Source organism: Populus euphratica, unplaced genomic scaffold, assembly GCF_000495115.2.
Source record: "Populus euphratica unplaced genomic scaffold, PopEup_1.0 scaffold5.1, whole genome shotgun sequence".
In the NCBI taxonomy this organism is placed as follows: Eukaryota; Viridiplantae; Streptophyta; class Magnoliopsida; order Malpighiales; family Salicaceae; genus Populus; species Populus euphratica.
Genome location: NW_011499848.1, coordinates 5496500 through 5514892, shown reverse-complemented (window position 1 = coordinate 5514892; position 18393 = coordinate 5496500). Strand labels below are relative to the sequence as shown.

Sequence of the window (18393 nt, the reverse complement as noted above, 5' to 3'; positions counted from 1 at the left end):
AAAAAAAAAGGGGGGGGGGGGAGGCGACGAATTGACAAGTGTTCTGCGTCACTGAGTAAAATCATAGGTGTCTATTCGTGGCGGAGCTGTTGCCCTGTTTGGTAGTAAATTCATAGATTTAGTCTGTTTCGGGTTTAATGACCGCGCTATAGTTATAGTTCCGGTTTGGATTAAAAAAATTGATCTTAAAAAACTAATATCTTTAATTTTTTTTAATATTATAATTAAATTTAACATAATAATTTAAATTAATTTTTTTATTTGATACTTTAATTAACCTGAAATTTAAATTAAATTAGTTTGAAATTCTTCTACATTGTTTATTAGATAAATTCAAATAAAAAAATAAATGAAGTTCATCCTAATTAATCTATAAAAATCTTATATATATACAAAATGAATTTTCTTTTAATTTTTAAAGCACCGCTATAGGTTTGAACATTTAAAAAAATCAAATAATTCAAAATTAAACAGTAAAGTTTAGACAAAATAGTTGCAGAAAATAACAAGTTTTAACAAATATATATATATATATATGTATATTTGTTATTTTTTCCTATATGACATGAAATGGATGGTGAGTTTTTATTCAATTGAAATAACGCCATTACGTAGAGAATCTTCGATGGCAAAAGTTATTTAGAAAAATCTAAGTTGTTGATATTATTCTTTGAATAATGTAAATTTAATTATTTTATCATGTTTATTTAAGTGGAAAAAATACATTTTAACAAACTATTTGTATTTTAATATTAATACTTTCAGGGTTTTTTTTTATAAACAAGAAAAGATGAAAAAATAATTTTTTCAATAATTTATCTTAATATTTTTTCTTCTGATAAATATGTTAGAATGTTTTTTTTTTAACAAAAAAAAAACCATTTTGACTCTTCATTTCATTTGTTCCATTAACGCTGTAAAGTCCCCTTCTTTTAATTCATTTGATTGGATTCCCGTCTGCTAATTAAAGATGCTCCTCCCTTCGATCGTGCAATCTCCAGACCGGAAAAAGAAAAATCCCGAGTTTTTGAATGATGAGAGAGACCAAGAGAGAACCGAAAAAAGTGATAAAGGTTTCGATAGCAGTTTTGTCGTAAAGATAATGTCAGGGGCTAGCCACAGGGAGTTTCTTTTGGGCTTATAGCCCCTCTCTCTCTCTCTCTTTATTTTTTTAATAATACAGTATAAAAAATATTTAAAAAATAATATTGTTTAGAGAATTTTAGTTGATATTAAAGCTTCAATATCTTTTTTTTCTTCTTTTTTTCCCTTCTCTATCCTAATTAAATCATGTGTTTTAAATTGTACAATTCAAAAGAGTTTCAAATAATGCTAATAACATGTATCATATGCATATCTCTAATTAATATTTTTCTAATTTTTTTTACAATGTTATTTTATCAATTTTTAATTTAACATGCCAGTTAGAAAATACTCTACCCACAGGCCATGGTTAAAAACTAAAAATCACAGGATTGTGTCCAATAAAGAAACCTAAACAACGAAAGGAGCTGCGCTGTCAGCATAGAGAAATCAACTTTTCGAGACCAGAGCAAAGAAGGTGACTGTAACAGCACTAATTGCTTTTCAAAACAATCTAAATATGTATAAAAAATAAATAAAGATATTTTTTTTTACAAAAAAAAAAACCTCGGTTGAAATAATATCAACAAGGTTTTTCAAGGTTTGTCGCCCTCCTCTTGACTTCTGGCGCTTTGAGCCAATAAAACGCTCATTTTGGGCACTGATAAGGTAGATAAGATCAACAAACACTGCAAATTGCAATTAGCCCTACACAAATTAATCCCTTCTAAACCATGCGAAAACTTCGCCATGCCCACCAAGTAAATAGTAAAAGATCAATAACTCTAGTTTGTTTCCTAACAACAGTTAATAATTGACAATTTCTTTTCAAATTGGACTTCTAGTTTGCAAAATGCAAAGCAAGTGACTAAGAAACCAGTTTTACATTAAAATTTATAGACCCTTTAACCAGCACAAAGCGCAAGCAATAGCTTCCTCGAGAAAACGCTACAGAGCTATCAAAATCCCAAGTTGAAGTACCCTTCTGCCGCCATCATCCCCGCATCAATACCCCCTCCTAGCAACTCATCAAAGCTAAATATTTCATCCAACGAGTAGTTGTGCCACTCATCGGTCCCCAAGGAATTTTCTGATGGAGTCCACAAAGGATTTTCTGATTGACTCTTCTGCTCGTCCCTCAGCGTGCTATTTTCAACTGCCTGCGAACCATCCTCAATATGTTGTTGTCTTGATATATGATGCGCAAGAACCTCAGCTTGGCTTGATACATCCTTCCCACAAACCTCAGCTTGGCCAGATACATTCTGCTTAGGATCCTCATACACGCAGACCTCAGAGTGGGTTGATGTAGTAGCAGAGTCCGCAGAACTCGCTGCTGGAGAATAGCAAGATGGTGTCGCTGAGGAGAAGTTGTCCTTCGATGAGCTTGTTGAATTCAGCACATCAGGAACATTTAAACGAGCATACGGGCCATACATAGCTCGTGCAGCTTCATCATAGGCAAGAGCAGCATCGTAGGCAGTAGGAAAAGTACCAAGCCATAGCCTAGGGCCTCTGTTTGGTTCCCGAATCTCAGCAACCCACTTCCCCCATGTCCTCTGTCTAACTCCTCTGTAATTGCAGACTGAATTCTCTGGTCCTCCTTTACCTTTCATGCACCCCTTCTTTGAGCCCTTGGCAGGAACTTTACGAACTGGTCTATTACCTCCATCATCTTGAGAATCAATATACTCATTATACTCCTTCCACTTTTTAAGGGTCTCGGCTACAGATTTATTGCTTACCCTTTTCCTCTTCTTAGTAGAATCCGTAGGCATAGGAGTCGCTTTAGAATCTTGATCAAGAGTACCCATTTTCTCAATCTCAGTACCCAACAATTTTGATCCCAGTACAGCCAAACTACAAGAGTTTCAGAATCTGCAGCAGATAAGCAAGTAAAATTAAGTACCACTAATCAAATACTTGAGCAGGAGAAACACAAGAAAAATAACAAATCTCAAATTCTCCAAACAGTGACAGCTAATGTTTGATATATATATATATAGACAGAACCAACTAATCCTTATCCAGTCAGGACAGCAAAATTACTTGCTCCCCAAGTTTGCTCTATTTTGTCCTATTTACTTTCCAGTTCTGGACAGGAAGTTTTTCCTTAACTAACAAGTAATAAACCTCTTATCAGTTAAATCCCTTAAAAGAGTCACCATTATTGCTCTCCACGGAAATATTTATCTTGGCCATTAAGTAAATTAATAAATTCCGAAGGTACGAAAATTTAACAGACCCAAAAAAAAAAATTAACAAAGAAAATCTAATTTCTAGGGGAAGAATTTACCACTCCACAAACAGAAAACTACTTCTGTAACACCTCAATTTGCCACTTGGGCTTTTAGTCACAAAATTTACTCCAATTATAATAACCCCCAATTTGAAACCCTACCCCGGAAAGAGAAATTCCACCGACTAGACACCACGAAAGAAAAAAATTATCACCAGTTAAACAACACCTAGTTACCCAATTTGATCGACCAAACCCTAGAAACAAAAAATGAGCTAGAAACAAAAATTTCAAAAACTCTTAAGCTGAGATTAACTAACTAACCTGCAAAGAAATTCGCTTCAAGAAATCAAAATCTTACACGAATCACTTAAATTTCCGTCTTGGACTTTGTTGTCCCGCGCTGGTTTTTTGTTTGTATTTTTTCTGTTTTGAGAGAGAGAGGGAGAGAGAGAGAGAGAGAGGATAGTTTCTAAAGTTACAGATAACTCTTTTGGGGAAGAGGGTACCGGGATAATTATAGCCTTGCCCTGGATATTTCTGGAATTCAATTTTTTAATGACGTGTCGGTTTGGATTTCACTAGAGGCGTTTCATTCCGAACCTAATGACAGCTGGAAACCCGAAGCGTCCCGAACCTAGGCTGGCTCTCGTCTTTACTTGGCACCGAAGGGATTCCCCTCCCTAGACCTCTTTCTATTTACTTGCTCACTCTGTTTCTTTGAAATTTCATTTTTGCCATTTCCAACAGATTTACTCCATCCTTCTTTTTTGAAGGCTTTCAATTTGTTCGTGAGTTCCGCGTGCTAAAATACGGTAAATAAACTCTTCAATTAATTGTCCCAAAATCTAAACGTATAAGATTTAAGAATTATGCAAATATCATTCTCGAGAAATAAAACAAACAGATTGTCACATATTGACACACAAGATTAATTCCCACCAGTCAAAGTCAAAATTAGATATTCATTGCTGAAATAATAATTCATTAAAATGTTATATATATATATATATATATAAAACCTCTCACAGGAGATTGCCATAACTGCCATGGACTGAAATTGACTCTTGTTCGAATAAATGTGTGATTGGTACCCTTAAATATATTTCAAATTACTGTTGCAATACCAGATAAAATACAAGGGTTCGGGTTTCAGCACAACATTGCGTGATCGGTCCACGAATTGATATGGTTCCCCGAATTGATAACGTTATTTTATTAAAAAATATATATATCCTAATGTTTTTTTATTTATGTTTAATGATGCTATTTAATATATTTTTTAAATTATTTTTACATCAAAAAATAAAAAATTAACATTTTTTAAATCTTTTTGATGATCTTATTAATATTAAAAATAACTAAATTTTAAAAATATTACTTTAATATATTTTTATTTATATAAAAAAAAACCTTTAGTTAGTGGAGTCCTTCCGGAGTACTAAAATTGATGGCTAATGGAAAATCAAAACGTGTACATCAGCAGTGGAACCCAGGTAACAGTATTCCGGTTTTCACTTTATGGTGCATGTCTACCACGTGTCAAGATACCACGCAACCAATCATATCCCGTGGTTGTATAACCTTGGCAAGAGGGGAACCCTTTGAAAAGCCGAGGAATCACTTGAAATGGCTAAGGACAACGCGTTTCTCTACAAAAGGAAAATTGCTATTTATAACATGGGAGCTGACGCACATTGTCTCCTCTCTCCAGTACTGCCGCCCTCATGGTTATTTTACCTGTTCCGGAAATTAATCCAATGAAAGTTTCAATTACTAAATTATCCTTATCATGGCAATTATTTTTATTATATTCAGCAAGGTGTTTTTTTTATTGATTTAGTTTTGGTCTTTTTGTTATTTTTTATTTAATTTTTTAAATTCCAATGTTACAGTGAAGCCACGGATGGATTATATATATATATTACATTATAAAAAAATTATCTTGCTTATATATATATCATAAACCATCTGCATAATGGTTTTATTTGTTCTTGTATTTAAAAAATATGTTTTAAAAAATTTAAATTTTTTTATTTTTTATTTTAAATTAACACTTTTTTAATATTTTTAAATTATTTTGATGTGTTGATATCAAAAATAATTTTTTAAAAATAAAAAATATTATTTTAATATATTTTAAAATAAAAAAAATTTTAAAACTAATTACAACTACATTTTTTAAGGTGAAATTGAGTTACAAAACCGAGATTGTATGTGATGGATAGAGAAGATCCATTGACTGAAACATTAGATTTGGCATGGTGCGTTGATTTATTATTAATAATATTATTATTATTTGATAATTATATACGACCGTATGCCATTCGATTGATGTCAGTGAAGGAGAAGTTGATTTTTGGTGTTGGGCTGCCTTCCCATCCTTAACATGTTTATCAATGTTTGATCATTGCAATGTTCAAAACGCAGCATATCAAAGCAGAGTATTCATAAAGTATGATTGTATTATTAACAAAGAGAGAAAAAGAGCTCTAAAATCAAGAAACAAGCAGGTCTGTCACTAACATGAGATGGCGACTCCTGTTTCAAAGGCACCATCTCTTGTATGCCCGCCTATTATCTATCAATAAAAGAGGGGGAAAATACAATATTGAACTATGTCCCCGAATGTAGGGAAGAACAACACATGGAATTGAATACAACAACCAGAAAAGAAAGGAAAGAAAATCCTATAGCTGTTGTCTTCTGAAGAATGTCAACAATGGGTAAAATCTTCTTTTATGTTTCGATCATAATTAACATATCGGCAGATCTGCTGGAGGGGGCTCTACACTCTGTAATTCCCCAATCCCATCCTCTACCAAGAAAGCCATGGCCAAACCCCATGTGATGTGAACATCCAAGTGACAGTGCATAATCCACACACCTGTTTAATCACGACAAAAACAAGTCGATGAGTTTTAATTTTCAATTGAAGAATTGAAGCGGATCATGGATCGACTCTAGATTAACTCTAAATTACCTGGATTGTCAGCAACAAATCTGATGACTGCCCATCCATTCGTAGGCACTGCAACTGTATTCCTCATTGGTGGATCAACAAGATTAAATTTAGATTTATGAGTTTTGGGATTGAAATTTCCAAATCCTTCTGCAATGACGTAGAAGTCGTATCCGTGAAGATGCATTGGGTGGTTTTCTGGTGTGACAATGCTTGTGTCCTGCAACACAATCTGCACCCTTGATCCGTACTTCAACTTGTACAGCTTAGTTCCACGAACAGGCTGAAAGAGGGAACGACTCACATTACCAGTGTAATCAAACTTTACTGGTGGTTTTGCTGGAAAGTCAGTGGTGTAAATCCCAGGAACTTTTTGCCGATACGCCTGCAGTAACGCAATGTTTGAAGGAAACACAAAAGAAACGTTGTTAATGCTAGCAGTGAATCGAGTGCCGTTGGGTCCTTGACACCGCCTAGCTCTGAAATTCTTAGGACAGTTGTTGAGCCCTAGACCAATTGTGAAGAAGAGGTTCTCGTCAATATCTGTTGGGACGTCGACTTTTCGAGGGCTTCTAAGGCTTCTAGTGAATGCTGTAACTGTAGCTGTGTCGTTATAAGCTGGAAGTCGAGGCATAACTGGTTTTGTTGTACACTTAGCAGGGCAAAGGGCAGATTTGTATTCAAGAATGGCAGTGGCTGTAGTATTGTCAAATGGTGCATTTTGCGTACTCTGATAAGCTCGAGCTGCTATGTAATATCGGCCAGGTAGTTGATCGCCTGAGATCAAAACATCAGTGGTTTGGCCTGGTCCTAGCATTATGACCGAGGTAGTAAAGGGTTTAAGATACGAGGCATCAGCACCAATAACTGTGAACTTGTGATTGGCTATGGTGAAGAAAAGCGGTTGATTGAGTGCAGCATTGATGACTCGAAGGAGGTTTGTCTCACCAGATGCGATCGGAACAATAGTAGTATCTGCAAAAATATCAGTTCCTTGAGATCATCTTCTATGAAATACATAAACTAGATCAAGTCTTGGAATGGGTCTCCCTAGCAGTCTATTGGGCTATAGGATACTTGCTGGGCTCCAGCCTACTAATAATTATTTCATTGCTACAGTTAATTTGCAATATTTTCTTGAAGCCTTTATATACATGTTAAAGCTAATTATGGAACATCTACCAAACAGACTAAAAACAAAAGCCCCATCTGGGCATGAAGCTATTAGCTATGTTATCGTGACTGGGCTCTTTCGATACAGTTCACGATCACAAGATAGTTCAACAGGTCATGTACATGTTTTCCTACTGTAGTCCTGATTGTAAGTAAACATATGGTTAGTTACCTTCGCTGGAACAATTATAAAGATCACCAGGTTGACCATTAATGGTATATGCATCAGATATATTTGGAGCTGCTCCAGTTCTAGTTGCCTCCCTCACCACATCTACGGGATTCGCATCCCACCATTCGCCTGATCATTAGTCAGAATCAACAGTTAGAACACACAAACATTTGTTTTGAAGCTAAGTCAATAATTAATAATTAATAACTAAGGGAATCTAGTAATTATGGTTAAGGAATTTGAGAGGAAATTAATGATGGATAATTACCAAGAAGTATGGGTGTTTCACGCTTCGGCTTAGTGAACGGATACGAGGATCCTTCTCTTGGAAGGATAATTATAGCACCATAAACGGTGGCTCTAAGCCAAGAGCTATGAGCATGCCACCAAAGTGTCCCTTCTTGTCCTTCAATAGTAAACCTGTAGGTATAACTCCCACCTGGTCTGATCGGGCATTGTGTCACAAATTCTGGCCCATCTGCCCAGCCCGTTCTTATTTGCCTAACACCATGCCTAAAAAAATATGATGATCTGAGGTCAATTGCTAAGTAGACAATGTGCCAAAGAATAGTGGAGTTGGAATGGTTCGTGAGCTGGGTGTGTGATGAACAGTGATTTCGAACATGCAGCTGGTAGAAAACTAAAAAAACATGCATTGTATATATGCCTCATGCTCCATGTAATGATTTGTCGGGAACATGTATGTTTGTAGGAATGCGATCACACGTGCATGTGTGACTCATGCAATTGATTACCAGTGAATGGTAACGTTGTATCGGGCTTTGTTCACAACTTTTACAACTAGAGTGTCTCCATTCTTCACTTCCAGGGTTGGCCCTGGGAACATCCCATTGACTGTGATGCTATTGTGGGTTTTGCACAGCCTCTTCACTTTCGTTGCTTGAACCTGTTCCATATTAAAATATAAACGTTTACCAGGAGAAAGATGGAGATCAGGATTATTGATTTGAAGATGATACATTAAATAACCAAAGGATAAGGAGTTAATTACTAGGACATACAACAAAATCATGGTGGTGGATCTCTGCAATCGCTAATGACAATGTTGAGGCTAGAAGCATCACGACCAGGAAGAAAGAACAATGGCGATCAGCAAAGATAGACTTGATAACCTCCATTTGATCTCTTAAGCTAGCCTGCATTGATTTCTTCGAGTGATGGCTAATTAAGATGAGTGGTGATGAAAAGGAGTCAAAGAATTCCTTATATAGGATGAGCGTGCAGCAGAACGAGTTGTTTGAGGTTGGCAGATTAGGTTTTGATTTAGGGAGTGGTTTGATTTCGAAGGCAATACTTAGCTCAATCCCATGGGAGTTGGTGCACCCACTAGCATATCGAGATTGGATAATTTCTCAGATGCTTGTTTGACAAGTCTTTTCGTTAATTTCTTGTTGAATCTCAACAGACCACCACCATTCATAATATTTGTTGGCAAAAAGAAGGGTTGTGGTCCTTCAATTCTTTTTAATCAAATGGGTTATTACGTATAGAAATTAATGCAACCTCGCTTGCGTTCTTCTTCTTGTAATGCTCATGATTTCAACGTCCGTATCTGAGGACAAGCACCATCGCCCGATACCAAAAGAAATTAATTAATCAACCCATGCACAAGCGGTCAAACTCGTTGCAAATAAAGGAAGTACTGATGTAGGCCTCCAACTTTTGTGCTAGCAAACAAGGTCCGCACACAAGTTGAGAGCGATGCTCGAAAACTACTTCTCTGATAGGCGAATGCTCAATTAAATATCAACAAACTTACTAACCTTAAGAGTTCACGCTTAAAGGACGCGTACATTAATTAACAATACTATCAATCATTTTAACTCTTTATCAAGGAGTAAGTGATCCGGGAGAGGTGATTTTATGATTCTAAACCACTTACAATTGGGATTTTATCAGTACACTTATTATTAATAATAATAATAATAGTAACGATGATATTATATTTTTAATTTTTTACATAACTAGAGCAGCAGTATTTGAACTCAAAACCTCAGTTTTTTTTTTTTTAGGTTTAAAATTGCTTGATTAATCCGATGGAGATATAATTACGGTTGGATTTTTTTGATATTTTATTAATGATTATTTTTTAAAGTGTTTTATATTAAAATAATATTTTTTATTTTTAAAATTTTATTTTTTACATCAATACATTAAAAAAAATCTGAAAACATAAAAAAAATCAAATATTTAAAACAATGGGAAAATTTTAAAAAATCAATTTTTTTCAATTTTTTTAAAATATAAAAATAAACAGACTCATAATTTCATGTTGTGTTACCAATTAGATGCTATTGTTTAAATGTTAGTTCCTAGTAATTTTTTTGTCATCCGAAACGATCTTGTTTCCTATTTAAATGCCACGATCGATGAAATAAAATATTTTGTTTTGTTTTTGTCACCATAATAGTAAAATGAGCAGTTCCTTTAAGAGTATGTTTTTATTTTCACATTCTCTTAAGTGATTATAAGAGAAAAAGAATTAACTGCTACTAACAATGATTTCATGAAATATTGAGATGATCTTGAATTCCATGATCAATGACAAATTAATGAGAAGACTTAGTCTCTTTGAAAGGAAGCATATCTTGCGATCGAGAGAGACAGGGACTTGTAAGGATTTTGATAGGTGAACAAGATTGAAAAAGGAAGGTGCCCTGTTTGGTAAAGTTTGTTATTGACCTGTTGAGAGTCTTGAGATGTTAGTTAGTAGCAATTACGAAGTCATAAGCAACACGATTAGTCGTATAAATGAAATTAAATAATAATAATTAAAAAAGATCCAAAAACACATGCAGATGCCTCCTTAATTCGTCAATGTTTGCTGGTGCTTCGTCTCTCACCACCTTTTATTTCCTTTCGTCTCTCCCTAGTCCTTCTGTGTTATGATTATTAATTAATAGCATGCATGTTGTCGACCTTGCTTTCTTGGGTTTTCAATTTCCATGGTGGTTGTGAATGGTTTACCATTAAACTTGAACAATAAAACGTTCCAAGTTCATAAACAATATCATGTTGCAAAACCTTAATTAACTTGAAGCACGCAATTACTAACATAGGCAGTTGCCTTCAAGTCAATTAATCCCACATGGTTTTCACGCGAGAATTAGCTGCCTGTACTGTGGTGGGTTCTCTATGTGGTGCCCATGTAATAGAAAACACCACGAGGAACCCATTCTATAGGCCTAGCAAGCTGCAGAGAAAATGGACATCAGGGCAAAACTCAGTTACATCCCTAGAAAGGCCTAACAAAGACGTCAAACACACTCTCCCCGAGGCCTTAACTACTAGTTGTTATGTGCTCTAGGCACATAATGTATAAACCCTTTTGCACTTATTGTTCAAGTGCCAAGGGGAATTTAAGAGGGAGTTTTAGCACCGAACATGTTCTACACAACAAATCCTTGAGTCAAGTCCCAATCGAATCCCATTGCCGAATTTAAGAGACAGTTCTAACGGCATTCAATACCTACAGGGAAAGATAGAGTGGTTGGCATAATGTTACTGCATAAACACTAAGCACTAAGTGGTAGTTTTCACATTCAAGATGCAATGCAATGCCAACAGACAAGAGCGATGAAGCAAAATCAGGGAATCCCACTAAGGCAAAGTGCAAATATTGCATCTGTCCAACAGTATCGATGTGCACCGACATTTCTTCATTAACAACCAAAGATATGCGAGTCACTTCTCATAAAGCGACTATAAACTTCCAAACCCAGCTCTGCTTGTGCCCACCGAGACAGAAGCAATCCCAACCCGCTTTCTATAATGATTCTTGATCGTTGATTTCTCTGTAAGGTAAGATTAATCTAATTAATTAAACCTGGACAAGAGAAAAGTCCATGAACAGAAACCTAGATATTTATAGCCCCTTCTCTCTTCTGCCTTTTTTTGTAAGCAAAAAGTTGTAAATAAATTTAAAATGTTGCTGCCCAGGATCGAACTGGGGACCTTTAGTGTGTAAGACTAACGAGATAACCACTACACCACAGCAACCTTTGCCTGGTTATGGGTCCCCTAACATTTCTTATAGTAATTGGAAGGCAGGCTCTCCTTTTGAGTTCCGAACTCTATGAATTTTACTGCTCGAATTCTATGTATTTGCTCAGTCATTTATTATTTTCTTTGATTTTAACGATATGAGTTTTTCAAAAACGTTTGAGTACACATATTAGATTTTATTTAACGAATCATAACAAATTAGTTTATCATATAATTAATCAAGTGCTAAATTTATTGATAAGATAATTATTTTTTTAAAAAAATATTTATTTATTTTAATTTTAATTTTAATTTTTTTTAGATTTTTAGATTGTTTTAATTTGTTGATGTTAAAAATAATTTTTTTAAAAAATATTATTTTAATATTAAAAATTTCAAAATGTGGTGACCGAGGCACTTATAATTAAGTACAAGAGTGAATATTGAGTTATATCTCTAGTAACTAGTGTGGTTAGAAATTGAAATAACATGGGGTAATTAGCTAGTTTTATGAAACCATAGAGACTAAGTCATAATTAAATTTTGTATAAGTAATTACACAAAAGTTTGTAGTTATACTTCAATAACTCTGGTTAATTGCAATGCAACAGGGAAAAAAAATACTTGAGGTAAAAAAGGGAGCAAAAGCTCGCTGATTTCTAGAAAGATTATCCTTTTAAACTTTCTTTCTGGTCATTGACGCGCTTGTAATTAAGTTCGAACAATGAATGTTGGGGTATATCTAGTCACGAGTGGTTAGAAATTGACTAACCATAGAGACTAAGTCATAATTAACTATTTATTATAAGATTAATCTTGCTTTCACAGGCTCTTTACAAATGTTGTTTATTAAAAGGTTTTTTTTTTTAAAAAAAATATATTTAAATAACTGATTTTTTATTTTTTAAAAATAATTTTTAATATAAATTTAACAAAAAAATACAAAAAATATTAAAAAATTAATTTTAAACATTGTTTTTAATGAAATACCATTTAAAACGAAATTCCAAACAACTACAAAATAATATGTACTTAATTCTGCACATGAGAATTTTCAGAATTCAACCATTTGTTGATTACAAGGGGTGAGGAGGTGAGGCAACTCTTTGTTTTAGGTAATTTATTTTTCTAACTTTACGGTTGGAAATTCATGACAGTTTTATTTTTTAAATTTGACTTGAGGATATTTGAGTCATGATAGTTAATGGGTGGCTGAGCAGAGCTCAAACCCAATATATATATATATATATATATATAGAGGTCTCCAGTGTCTGCTACAAGACACAATTGTTGCAGGGCAATGCCAATCAGTGGAGTTCGTACAATCGCTTTTGATAAAAAGCACAAAAATAGTTTGCAGGGATCTTCTTGCAACTATAATTTAGATTTCAATACTCCTCAAATTTAGTAAATTCTGAATCACATCCCTCATGTTTATCAGGATGGGAGAATTGAAGCTGTCCAAAAGATAATTAAAGATAAGAGAGAGGGAGAGAGGGAGGGAGAAGTGGGATTTTGTTGCAACAATGATTAATGGAAAAGAATTACGTGCATCTAGAATCAAGAAACATGGCCATTGTATTGCTAAATAAATTGGAACCGATTTTTCTAACTGCAGCACCCTGTAATCGCTTTATTACTCGAAAGGAAAGAACAAACCAACAATGAAACTAAGACTACAACAAATGGAAACATTATGTTATCGATCGGGCTTATGAATTTCAACAAACTGGTACGTATATTTTCTTTCTATTGCTGATCTCAGCATAGAGGCAGATCTTCTGGAGGGGACTCAATGGATTGCAATTCTCCGACTCCATTCTCGACCAAGAAAGCCGTGGCGAGACCCCAGGTGATGTGAACATCCAAGTGGCAATGCATTAGCCAAACACCTATTTATGCAAAAAAAAAAAAAAAAACATGTTGGAAACATTTAATTTAGATTGGAGTTCAATTGAAGCTAAGGTTTGACATCATTGTATGATGAATGCAGAGTGTTTATATTTTTTTACCTGGATTGTCTGCTACGAATCTAATGACTGCCCATCCATTTACAGGCACTCCAACTGTGTTTCTGAGAGGTGGATCAACAAGGTTAAATTTTGATGGGTCTGTTCGGGGATTATAATTTCCAAATCCTTGTGCGATAATGTAAAAGTCATATCCATGAAGATGAATTGGGTGGTTTTCTGATGTGACAATGCTCGTGTCTTGTAGCACAATCTGCACTCTTGACCCATATTTCAATCTGTACAGCTTAGTCCCTGGAACAGGTGTGAAGAGGGACCTGCTCACGTTACCAGTGTAATCAAATTTTCGTGGTGGATTTGCTGGGAAATCAGTGGTGAAAACTCCTTGTATGCGTTGGTGATGAGCTTGCAATAGAGAGAAGTTGGATGGGAGCACAAAAGATACGTTGTTCATGCTTGCAGTGAAGCGGGTTCCATTAGGCCCTTGACACTGTCTAGACTTGTTAAAATTTGGTGGGCATGGATTGAGACCTAAACCAACTGTGAAGAATAAACTCTCATCGATGTCAGTCGGGACAAAGGTTTTATCAGTACTTTTGAAGCTACTAGTGAAAGCAGTGACAGTGGCTGTGTCATTGAAGCTCGGTAATGGTGGCATGATCGGTTTGTTTGATGAACAATTTTTGGCAGCACAGAGGGATGATTTGTATTCAAGAATGGCAGTAGTGGTAGTATTGTCGAATGGTGCATTTTGTGCACTTTGGTAGGCACGTGCTGCCATGTAGTACCGTGAAGGATTCTGGTCACCGGAGATCAAAACATCGGTGGTTTGGCCTGGTCCTAGCATCAGGACTGATGTGGTGAAGGGTTTGACGTAGGATGCATCAGCGCCAACAACAGTGAGCTTATGATTGGCAACAGTGAAGAAAAGGGGTTGATTCAGAGCTGCATTGATGACTCGGAGAAGATTGGTCTCGCCGGAGTCAATTGGTACAATTACAGTATCTGCAAAAGAAATTCATGTCAAAACAGGTTATTTTCTATGATCGCTTCCAAAACCAAGAACTACTAGCACAGGAATTCAAGTCTCTGCTGAAAGATTCTGGCCCTGGGCTCATTAGTGAACACCCCTGCCCATGGGCCCAGATGATTTGGTCTTTGGTCCCTGTGGAATATTGATGATTTTTAGTTGGCCAGTCAACTTTTCCTGTTCATTTACAATTTTGGGATCCAGTTATCTCTTTCCACACCAACTTCTTTTTTTTTTTTTTTGCAAAACTAGTGATCAAAATTATTTTGTCTGAGACTTTTATATTTCGTGGGTGAATGCTTCATGCTAGGGTCCATGCAACCATGCATGTTAGTGAAAGAACATCATTACACCATCACTAAGTTCTGTCCCAGGATAAAACAAAATCCTTCGATTAGACATTTTATCCTCTGCGTGTGCATCGACTTCTGGATTCTTCTCGTTCATATATATATATATAGGTATGTATGTATGCATGTATAGTAATTTTTAAATACATCAAAATAAATTTTAATTTTTTTATATTTAATATTAATATATTAAAACTATTAAAAACTAAACAAGTATTAATTTTTTTAAGTTAAATACATTTGAAAACAAAAATTATCACGCTCCTGTACGCTCAATTAGCCAGCTAGAAATTTTCTCAAATGCTAATCTTGTTATTTCCTTTTTTTTTTTTTTGATAGAATGCGTGAGCAACATTTTTTTTTTCTCTTGGTTTTGGGGAAGAGTAAGTATTTACACATACCTTGGCTAGAGCAGTTGTAGAGGTCACCAGGTTGACCATTGATTGTATATGCATCGGAACTATTGGGTGCACCTCCCGTTCGAGTTGCTTCCCGTACAACATCAATTGGATTCGCGTTCCACCATTCACCTGATCATTAATTAACAGCATAATTAATCAACGTGATTAACATCATTCCCATCTTAATTAATTTCCATTAATTCACAAATCATTTGCTCTTAATTTCATTTAGGTAGTTAAGCTACCAATCTACGTATATATAATTGCTAGCTCATGTACTTATAAATTGATTAATGAATCATGAGTACTCAAAAACTGATTTTATGGAACAACGAATAGTTGGATTACCAAGAAGAATTGCTGTTTCGCGCTTTGGCTGCTTAGAGAATGGGTACGAAGATCCTTCTTTTGGGTGGATAATTAGAGCACCGTAAACGGTGGCTCTAAGCCATGAGCTATGAGCATGCCACCACAGGGTCCCCTCTTGTCCTTGAATGGTAAATCTGTAGGTGTAACTCCCACCTGGTCTAATTGGGCACTGTGTCACGAATTCTGGCCCATCTGCCCATCCCGTTCTCATTTGCCTAACACCATGCCTGAACAAAAAGAAAAACGATAGTATTATATATATAAAAATGCATGCCTCATGCTCGTCAAGAAATACTATTATTAAAATAAAAAAGGTTGATGTCATGTAGAAAAGCTGAAACATGGAAGCCAATCTATTTACCAATGAATGGTGACGTTATATCGGGCTTTGTTGACAACATTGACAACTAGAGTGTCTCCATTATTCACTTCTAGTGTTGGTCCTGGGAACATCCCATTGACCGTGATGGAATTCTGGGTCTTGCATAGCCTCTTCACTGGAGTTGCTTGAATCTGGACCATCGCAATACATAAAAATATTATAGTTATAGTATCTTATTAAGTAGAAGAAGAGCTTGAGACAAGTTCGACGAAGGAAATTAAGAGGGAGAGAGACATACAACAAAATCATGGTAGTGACTTTTGGCATTTGCCAAGGACAATGCAGAAGCTAGGAGCAACAGAAGGCCTAAGAAGAGCGCAGAGCAACTATGATTGCTGGCAAAAATGTTGTTGAAAACCTCCATCTCTAAATCTAACCTCCGTCCTAATTGATGCTATTTGTTAAGTTGGTAATGTGGTGTGGAGGGTTGGAGAGAGGAAGCTCTATTTATAAGAAAAATTCGACGCACAGAATTATGTGAAGCTGGCAGATTAGGTTTCGGTCAAGAGCCAAATGGTCGGATTCCAGGGGCAGACTTGGTTCAACCTCAAAGGAGTTGGTTAGCTTGGTGCACCCACTAGCCTATCGAAAATAGTATTATTTCTTTTAATTGTGCTTGGTTCAAAAGTCTTTCTTAGATGCTAAAATTCAACAAAGCAACAGTACTATAATAATTTATCTGGAAATAAAATGGATTGCGTTCCTCTAAATCTTTAACTATAATGATCCAAGAAACTGATCCAGGACGGCTTCTTCTTAATTTCTTTTTTAACAAAAGTGTTTACTTTGAAGTGGGAAATTAATATTTATTCCATAATTGAGGGGGAGAAAACGACCTCCTTAATTATAATAATTGCTAAATTTACACCCAAGCTCGATCGGGACTAAATAACTTTGTTGCAAGTAACTTCACCATCTGCAAGAAAAACACGGTCATTTTCATTAAACATATCATTCTTAAGCAACTGGGAGATCAGATTGATATGTCGTAGTGTCCGAGAAAAAGGAAAGGCCAATGCCGGCTGATCTTTTTCCGTAATTAGAATGGTTCAGCTGTCAGAAATAGTTTACCAAGATCGACAGCAATTCCTATAAAGAAAGGGGTGTTCTGGGTCTTTGCATGAGAGATTTTTTAGGCCTTTATCTAGAAAGCGTGTGTTCCAAAAAAAGGAGTCACGTGTACAGTTTTTTCTACCACCAGAGCATTTCCAATAAATATACTATATTAAAGAATCAAATAAAAAAAATAATTTTTTGAATAGTATAAATATAGTTTTTTTAATTATATATATTCTAATGATAAAAAACTATTTAAAAAAGTCAATTATATTTTAATATATTTCATGTTAAATTAATTTTAATATAATTATATAACTAATTTAGATATTTTATATATAATATAATTATAATGTTTTAATTATATAATTAATATGAGTAATTTAAAATTAATGAAGTAATATGAAAGTTAAAATATATAATTTAAAATTTATTTATATGAATATTTTTAAAATGAAGAATAATTAATTTTTGTTTTTTTAAATTTAAGAAAAGGGTAAGGCATAATACAAAATTTTAAAATCTACAAGTTCTTTCCTCTTGTATTTTTAAAAAATTCATCCTACATTTAAAAAAAAAACCGTTGGTTAATGACTATAAAAATAACCATTGACCAATAATTATTTATTTTTATTATTTTTATAAAGAAATGTAGAAATAACTGTCCAATAAATAAATAGCTAAAAGTATACTTTTTAATATTTGGTTTTTTTTTTGGCTCATGAGTTGGAGATCTCTTCCAACATGAAGCCCATACTTTCATCAAGTTATTCTCTCCCTTTGCTTTTTAAATTCAAATCTCAAAATTAATATCTACACAGATTCGTTGATTTCTTAATTACACACATTGAGGGGTTTTCTTAATATTTTTTTTTTAAAAAAATTAATCTTGATCAATCTAATCGATCAAGATTAATTTTTTCTTTAAAAAAAAGAACTCTTCATGTCCATCCAATGTGTGTAATTAAGAGATCAACAAATCTGTGTAATTAAACCATTAGTGGTTTTGTAGTGCACTTTATTTACATGACACGGCAAAACAAATGGTGATTAGTTAAGTTCAAGGGTCAAATTTATTGAAAATGCAGCATAATCATGATCACTTTGAACAATTTCTCGGAAACAAATGACTATCTAGCTGGTGTTCGCATGGGCATAGATTAACCAGCGCTTTGTCACCAATACGTTCAGAAACATTCCT

The 18393-nt window shown here is 34.6% G+C and overlaps 3 protein-coding genes and 1 non-coding gene across 5 annotated transcripts; all 4 read right to left on the bottom strand.

The window, feature by feature from the left end:
- Nucleotides 1–1768: 1768 nt before the first annotated feature.
- Nucleotides 1769–3803, bottom strand: LOC105118963 (dehydration-responsive element-binding protein 2C-like). 2 transcript variants are annotated; one of them, XM_011017034.1, is made up of 2 exons: nt 3684–3803; nt 1769–2961 (listed from the first exon to the last, which is right to left on the bottom strand). In XM_011017034.1, the coding sequence occupies exon 2, from the start codon at nt 2895–2897 to the stop codon at nt 2043–2045; it is 855 nt and encodes a 284-aa protein (XP_011015336.1). In that variant the 5' UTR covers nt 2898–2961; nt 3684–3803; the 3' UTR covers nt 1769–2042. The 2 variants fall into 2 exon arrangements, with proteins under 2 accessions (XP_011015336.1, XP_011015329.1); XM_011017027.1 differs by having other exon boundaries at nt 3647–3801.
- Nucleotides 3804–5767: 1964 nt separating this feature from the next.
- LOC105118952 (laccase-12-like) lies at nt 5768–8841 on the bottom strand. Its single transcript, XM_011017016.1, has 6 exons — nt 8652–8841; nt 8385–8536; nt 7898–8142; nt 7630–7758; nt 6306–7259; nt 5768–6209 (listed from the first exon to the last, which is right to left on the bottom strand). The coding sequence occupies exons 1-6, from the start codon at nt 8790–8792 to the stop codon at nt 6079–6081; spliced, it is 1752 nt and encodes a 583-aa protein (XP_011015318.1). The 5' UTR covers nt 8793–8841; the 3' UTR covers nt 5768–6078.
- A 2735-nt stretch (nt 8842–11576) lies between these two features.
- On the bottom strand, nt 11577–11649 carry TRNAV-UAC (transfer RNA valine (anticodon UAC)). The gene has a single exon. It is a non-coding gene; the product is annotated as a tRNA-Val (tRNA).
- Nucleotides 11650–13164: 1515 nt separating this feature from the next.
- On the bottom strand, nt 13165–16574 carry LOC105118945 (laccase-12-like). Its single transcript, XM_011017004.1, has 6 exons — nt 16375–16574; nt 16116–16267; nt 15734–15981; nt 15386–15514; nt 13647–14609; nt 13165–13526 (listed from the first exon to the last, which is right to left on the bottom strand). Exons 1-6 carry the CDS (start codon nt 16498–16500, stop codon nt 13396–13398), a joined length of 1749 nt encoding a protein of 582 aa, XP_011015306.1. The 5' UTR covers nt 16501–16574; the 3' UTR covers nt 13165–13395.
- Nucleotides 16575–18393: the final 1819 nt, after the last annotated feature.